Source organism: Asparagus officinalis, chromosome 3 (assembly GCF_001876935.1).
Source record: "Asparagus officinalis chromosome 3, Aspof.V1, whole genome shotgun sequence".
NCBI classification, from domain to species: domain Eukaryota; kingdom Viridiplantae; phylum Streptophyta; class Magnoliopsida; order Asparagales; family Asparagaceae; genus Asparagus; species Asparagus officinalis.
The window spans coordinates 9,634,561-9,642,421 of record NC_033796.1 but is presented as its reverse complement, the minus strand read 5'-3'; the positions used below and the strand labels follow the sequence as shown (position 1 = coordinate 9,642,421).

The 7,861-nt window shown below is 39.3% G+C and overlaps 1 protein-coding gene and 1 pseudogene across 1 annotated transcript in view; one reads left to right on the top strand and one right to left on the bottom strand.

Moving 5' to 3' along the window:
- LOC109832906 overlaps positions 1–178 on the top strand; it is a 22,994-nt pseudogene extending 22,816 nt beyond the window's left edge.
- LOC109832904 overlaps positions 5,793–7,861 on the bottom strand; it is a 14,630-nt gene continuing 12,561 nt past the window's right edge. Inside the window, exons 6-7 of the mRNA XM_020400385.1 lie at positions 6,334–6,439; positions 5,793–6,049 (exon numbers count right to left, since the gene is read on the bottom strand). Coding sequence (XP_020255974.1) covers positions 5,949–6,049; positions 6,334–6,439 — 207 coding nt within the window. The 3' untranslated portion in view covers positions 5,793–5,948. The remainder of the gene's footprint in view (positions 6,050–6,333; positions 6,440–7,861) is intronic.

Sequence of the window (7,861 nt, the reverse complement as noted above, 5' to 3'; positions counted from 1 at the left end):
CCTGCTGTCATTTTTTTCTTTTTCACCTTTCTTTATTTGGTTTCTAGGCAAAACAGGGTCTGTATAATATGGGGGTTGATATTTGGGCAAAAAATTTCGGGGTACTGTGAACTGTCTTGTTTATTTGCATAAGGTACCTTATGGGTTATTGTTATATACTGGTGTATGTGTTCTTTAACATTATTGACAAATTTTCAGAAATAAATGAAAAGAAATTGCATGTACAATTGTACGGTCTGTGTGCAACCCATTTTCATAAATTTATTTAAGTTCTATCTTTGCTTTTTACAAGCATATGCAAAATGAGATTTAGCTAGGCGCGTGTAGCACAATTGGAGTTTTCCAGGCTTATGTTTTCGATTAAAATTTTAGGGTGCTTGATCTCTATATGGCTTATGTTTTCGATGAAAATTTTTAGGGTGCTAGATCTCTTTATGTTGCTCGACGTATCCTGGGAACTTTTGCTTGCAATCAAATTCTCTCCTTTTTTGATTTCCCGCCTTGCATTTGAACTCTGCTTGACGTATCTTTTCAACCTGATGCATGTTAAGAGCTCCTCGTACCCAACTGTATATATTGACATCTGAGAAACCCTAGGTCGGCGCATGATGTTCATTATGAAGTTATGTTTTAATGCCTCCGCATGGCTCGTTTATATTGTAAACTTTCAAATAGCACCTTCTATGATTAGAAGCCCTATTGTTCGATTCAACTTCGTCTTGTCTCCATTTGAGCAGTTACAAACAAGTCGGTAGCAGATAGTGTATATTCCACAAATAGTGAATTCGATCAAAGAAAGACTAATGAAGTTCACAATGCAGACTCGTTGCCCTAATATTATCATTCATATATCTTAAAACCAAGTAATACAGACACATGCTACTAAATACTTAATTCTTTTTTCTAGAGAATAATAAAACATAGGCAATACTCTTTAAGAGTAGGGTCTATAATTAGCCATGGCCCCGCCTCAATCTCCTCCATTTTCATTTACCCTCACCCGATCAGGCAGATATCCTCAACATCTTTAGTTTTTACGACTCACCAATCGCATCTTCTCACTCGGTAGGCCCCATGACTCACCCATCAAATTCAAGACTTTTTTGGCCATCATGGCCATAGCATTCGGAGGCGGCTTCTTAGTGATGACATTGATACATCGCCATCAAGAGGAAGACCATGGCGACGACTCTTGACAGCGTCTCTCTCCATATGTTCAACCAAACATCCATCTGTAGAACATTTTAGTTTTGTTAATTGAACATATTAAGCCGCCGGTAAACGTGTTGTAACCTTAGTTTCTTGTTCCCATTCATTGACTTCTGTTCAGCTTTAGTTTCGATTTATTATTCTACGAGGGAGGAGATGGTTTAGTGTTATCGACTTCTACTCTCTCAGTCCCTAGTACATTTTAGTATGGAGTTCAAACTCTATTAAGCCCCTATGGTTTCATCTGCAAATCTATTAAGCCCCTGTGGTATTTTTCGACTCTATTAAGCCCCCGTGGTTTCATCTGCGAATCTATTAAGCCCTCATGATTTTTTTTCGACTCTATTAAGTCCCTATGGTTTCATCTGCGAATCTATTAAGCCCCATTTGAAATTCAAAGCACGGGGCTTAATAGATTCGCAGATGAAACCACGGGGGCTTAATAGAGACAAAAATAAGAATGAGGGCTTAATTTCAAATGGGGCTTAATAGATTCATCTGCGAATCTATTAAGCCCCGTGCTTTGAATGTCAAATGGGGCTTAATAGATTCGCAGATGAAACCATAGGGGCTTAATAGAGCCGAAAAAACCACTGGGGCTTAATAGATTCGCAGATCAAACCACGGGGGCTTAATAGAGTCGAAAAAAACCACGGGGGCTTAATAGATTCGCAGATGAAACCATAGGGGCTTAATAGAGGTTGAGTTCTATTTAGTATGGCTTACATCAGGGCTGTCCATGTATACCAGCGCATGCCGACCATGGCCCCCAGGCCCGGCTCGCGGCAACTGCGAACCCGGCGCGGCCATGATCATTCGGCCACATTCGGAAAATACGAGGGCCCAGGCCGGGTTCGGGACATTCCAGGGTCTCGGTGGCATCAAGGCAGGGCACGACCCGATTTCCGGTGTAGGCCCTGGGCCGGCCATAAACGGTACTAACTGCGCCCGCCGGGTCAAACGCCCGGCCCGGGCAGCGCCGGGCCCAGCAGGCCCGGCCCGCGGTGCGCAACCTGATCACAGGCGGAAAACACTCATAGTGATCCCGTATGTGGCCGGGCCGGGCCGGCCGGTTACAAACGGCCCCAAGATTGGCCTTTGCCCGTTTTGCCCCCCAGAAAACGGTCAAAGCGGCTATTTTGTGATGCTATTTTTGGTCATTCTTACCCTAGGCGCCCTAGTTCTAGTAAATAGAGCGGGGTTTCCATCTTGTTTTCTTCACACCAAAGATCATCTCCTCTCTCTTAAGCTCCTCATCTATACACTATACTCTATTATTCTATCTTTCCTAATCCAACCCAAATGCTCCGATCTGATTAATGAGAGCAAAAACAGTATCTACCCCGATCCTGAATTGAGTCTCCCTACTAATGAGTCCTCCCCTACCGAACGTTAATCGCCGAATCCGGTGGAAAATCTGGTCACAAGAGCTCCTAACACGGGCCAAGATCTCCGATGTGTTGGAAATGTTTTACGGAGAAATGATCGTCACGCCAAGGGAGAACACCGGTACGGCATTCCCAACGCCAGAAGGCTAAGGTGCGCTTTGTGCGGCAAGGCAGCATTTTCAACGGCTCATCATAAGAGCGGGCACCCAAAACATCACATCAAAATGCCTTTAGGATAAACACAAACAAAAAAGGCCAGCCTTTCCTCAAGGCGTGATATCGCGATCAATGTCCAGTGATTCTCATCCTCCTCTCTTTCTGGTAGTCTCGGGTAGTTGGATACTGGACGCTGCCAGAGCCAGGAAATGCGTAATCAGGTTTATCATTCTTAAAAACCTTCCTTTTAAATTAGTAGAAGATGATGAATTTGAAGATATGTTTAGAGATGGTTTTTATCCTGCATTTAAAAAATTTTCTCGTCAAACCTGTCAACGTGATATTTTAAAATATTATCAGCAAGAACAAGAAAAAATAATTTCTTATTTTAAAAATTTAAACTGTAAATTTTCTTTAACTTCTGATATTTGGACATCTAGAGCACAAACTGGATATTTATGTATCACAGCACACTGGATTGATGAAAATTGGCAAATGTTTAAAAGAGTTGTTTCTTTTATTGCAATAGAAGAGTCACATACTGGTGCTAATGTTGCAAATTTAATAATTGAAGAACTTATGAAATTAGAAATTTCACAAAGAATATTTTCTCTTTCACTAGATAATGCAAGTAATAACAATGTAGCTGTTGATTTTATCAGATCATCTTTATCATTGCCATGTCATGGTGATCTTTTTCATATTAGGTGCATCTGTCATATTTTAAATTTAATTGTTCAAAGTGCATTTACTGAAATTAAACCCATGATAGAAAAGGTTAGAACAGTTGCTTACATGCATAGTGCTTCTGAACAAAGACTTAAAAGATGGAAACAATTTTGTAAAAGAAAAAATGTAAAGCCTAGACTAATTCCAAAAGATGTTGACCATAGGTGGAATTCCACATATGCAATGTTAAGTGTAGCAATAGAATATAAAGACATTATAACTGATTTTATAAACTATTATGCTTCTAGTTCTAGTTCTGGTAGCACTTATGGAATAACTGAAGATGAATGGACAGTTATATGTAATTTAAATGAAATGTTACAAGTTTTTTATGATGCTACCATGTTATTATCTGGCTGTTATTATCCAACCATTACTTTAGCTGCTTTACAAATTTTAAATATTCAAAATTTTTTTGATAAATATCGTTTGGATGCTACTTTTGGACCTATGGTTTTTGAAATGGAGAGCAAATTTAATAAGTATTTTAGGCCTATTCCTCATATTTTTGGTTTGGGGGTTCTTATTGATCCATGCTTGAAGGATATTGGCCTTCGAAGTTTGTTACAGTCATTGTATGGTGGACAGGTTATAGACTTAGATGATGGAACCACCCTGAATGCTACTACTCATCATTTACTTATTAGAAATTATTTTCAAACTTTATATGATGAGTATGCAGCTAGACATGGTGTAGCTGCACAACAGTCTGCAGCTTCGGTTTCTTCGAGCTCATCCCGAGCCCGAGGTAAAAGTGTAAGTTTTGATAGGTATGCAATGGTAGCCGAGCTAACTGGTGGATCTGGACTTGGATCGTCATCATCGGAGGTTTCTGAAATAGATGAATATTTTTCTGCTTCTTTAGTTAGATGTCAAGGAAATGCTTTAGATATTTTGCAATGGTGGAAAGTATATGGATCAGTTTCATATCCTATACTTTCCACCATGGTTCGTGATTTACTAACAGTGCAGGTTTCGACGGTAGCTTCGGAATCCGCCTTCAGCACAGCAGGTCGTTTGATCGACGATCATAGGACATGCTTGGATCCGTATACTGTACAAGCGGTGATGTGCTTACAAGATTGGTGGAGGTACGAGAAGCGAACGCAAGGCATCGATCGGATGGCTGGAATTGAAGATAAATTTGAAGAATTGGGACTAGCAGATAGATATAAAGAATAGATTGTAGTTTTTATATCTTAGCTTACAATTTGTAAAGAATTATTTTGGAAATAATTGCAAATGATAGTGATATAGGTGAGTAGGTGCCAACCTAGTTGGGATTTACTTATCTATTGTGATGCGATTAATTCCAAAATAAATTTGTACTTGTAATTTGTAACTGATTTATCAATTATTAATAAAGAATATGTTTTTATCATTTCTTATTTGTAATTTATGTCATTTTAAGTAATTAATAAAATTATTGTTTTTGTTATTTTTCTTGTCTTTTTTTTATAATTTATAAGTTAAATAACATTAAAAAATTTTGGAAAAAAATAAAAAAAAATAAAAAAAAAGGAAAATCACCCGGGCCAGCCCGGAACCCGGCCCGGTCGGGCCCGGGCCCGGGCCCGGACCCGGCCCGGTGTACCCGGGTCCGGGTCCCGGTTTTGCCCGGCCCGGGCCCGGATTTCCGGGCCGGGCCGGGCCGGGCCGGGCCGGGCCGGATGGACAGGCCTAGCTTTACATAATTGTGCTTTCGTTTTTGTGTTATTTAGCTACACATTGCAAGTAACTGTGACAACCTCAGTTCCCTACAAAAGCCCCAACATCGTCCTTGGACAAAATTTTGAATTATAGATCCTCTGGAAAAAAAATTAATCACCAAAATTGATCTATTTTCAAAATATTTATCAAAATATGCCTAGTTTTTGCCATGTTGGCAACTAGGCCAATTTTGATAATTATTTCGGGAAATGAGTCGATTTTGGAAGGATTGCCAATCCCGTTGGGAGTTCGAAATTTTTTTTTCCTTTCAAAATCGATCTACTTTTGCTGATGCGGCTAAATCTAAGTCAATTTTGATAGATATTTTGCAAATAGGTCAAAATTGATAATTTCTTTTTTGAAAAGGTCTATTTCAAAAAAATTGTCCATCGTCCTATATATTCTTCTTCTCTCTCCCAAACCACTCGCATCTCTCTCATACTCTCTCCTATTTCTCTACAAGTAATTTTTGTTAACCTAATGCTTAAGAACATCCAGGGTATTTTTGGAATATTCAAGTGCAACTATTTTTATTAAGCTAGAAAATGTTTTAAAAAGTTTCAATTACCTTTCAACTGGACATCATTTTGCAATGAAATCTTAGATTTACACAAGGAAATTAATGCAGATTTCCAACTTTAGTCCGGTACAGGAGAACACACATACAATAATCTGAAATGTAAATGCTCATATAAAAATTGTGGTTCAAGTGGAAACCGGAAGCTTTATGAATACAAGTGATTTAACACCTTATGATTAACCAACGCAAGCACGATACTTAATGCATCCATCAACAGTCTCAACAACAAGTTGTTTCATGCGCAAAAGCAGCAGCAAGTAAGATCGCCCCTTGTGGCCTGAAAAAAAAAAAACATTAGATCTCTCAGCCTGACACAGAGGGTATGTTAGAAATAGCCCAAGATTACCATTATTTCAGAATTAATGTTTGACTCTCAAGGCTTATAAGCCCTAATTTCAGTTTTCATTAATATTTGTTCTTTAAGATGATCGGTAGTTTAATGCCTAACTTTTGGAAAATGTACTAAGAGTTGGATGATACATGCACCAATTACAAGGATTCTAAAAGCAATTTTTAAGTCATCATAGCAACTGAATGAAAATAAGCTGAAATATTACGCACCCAGTGCTAAAGATTCAATATCATGCTGATCGATTGCAGTGCATTCCTGATCTCCCTCTTTCTTACAGAAGAAAACGTTCAACTTAGCAACAGCTTCTTGCAGTTCCTGAAACAAACCCCATACATAAAAAATTGCCAATTTCAAAAGTCAAATATGGGATTTGAGATCATGTAATTGGCTAAACATATAAAGAACACAAGAAATTGAACCCAGTTATCTCGCCTAATAAATTACTTCAATTTATGTGATTCTTTCCTCTATATTATATTCTCTGGTGTATGGATGGACAATAAAAGTAAGCTCGAGTAGGATTTCAGAATGTTCCTAACTAGTTGTAGCGGTGGGTCATACAATATAATGAGCAAGAGGGAGTATGATAGATAAGGGACAAGGAAAAAACTATCAATTAGAAGAACATTGAGCTGTCAAACCTCCCAATCCTTCACTCCTCAACATGTTAGTAACGAACACCTCATTTCACTAAGAGTTTTTGTGTGGCTCATGTATACGCAAAAGTAAAGGGCCAGCATACGTTAAGACACATGATTCTCCTCAGAAAAAGTGAAAGACAAAATTGTGTTTTTCAAAAGAAGCTGCTCCTGCAATGTACATTCTAATCAACTGCAGAACATAAAATAACTTTCATCTTTTAAGAGATTCAAATTTAAAAAAAAAAGCAAAATTCAAAACATTCTTTTGCATTTCTTTTGTAGAGAAAAGAAAAAAGAAGATAATATTGTATCATAGGTTTTTCATGACAAGAAAAGATAAAGGAGTACCAGGCATCATAATTGCTCATCAAGTACATTTGGAGGTATTCTGGAAATTAGAAAGCACATACAAGAAAAACCACATAGTAGGCATGCCATTCCGGTCCCCTCGGTCACCCATGGGGCGTCGGGATATGATAGGATGTACTAACCTGTCGTCGAAGCCATCGGAGGGAACACCCCCCTCACTGATGACATCATGAACGCTCCATGTGAGAAATTCAAAATGCCCCACATGGAGAAGTACAAGGACGAAGGAGACCCAGCCTAGCATGTCCAGAACTACTATGATATGATGAGCATGCTCTAGGCGTCTGGAGCGATCATTTGTTGGTGCTTCCTCATTACTTTGTCAGGGAGCGCCAAGCTCTAGTGGAACACCCTCAAGAAGAAGTCTATCAGCAGCTTCAAACAGCTCAGCCAGAAGTTTGTTTACCACTTCCTGACCGACACCAAGCAGAAGCTGCCTCCTCATGTGTTGATACAGATAAGATAGGAGCCTGTGGAGAACCTTCGAGCCTACTTCAAGAAGTTTCAGGCGAAGAGGTTAGAGGTTAACGACCCAGGGAGTGTAGTCGCTATGTATGCCCTTGTTGCCAGCGTGGAGAACAATGAACTGGCCAACTTACTAGCCAAGACAGTCACCAGTTACGAACAGTTGATGGCAAAAGCTCACGGGTACATGGACATGGAGGACACCCAAGCTTATAAGGCGACATCCAAGGCCGCCGAAATCTTTGCGGCAGCACCAATACCA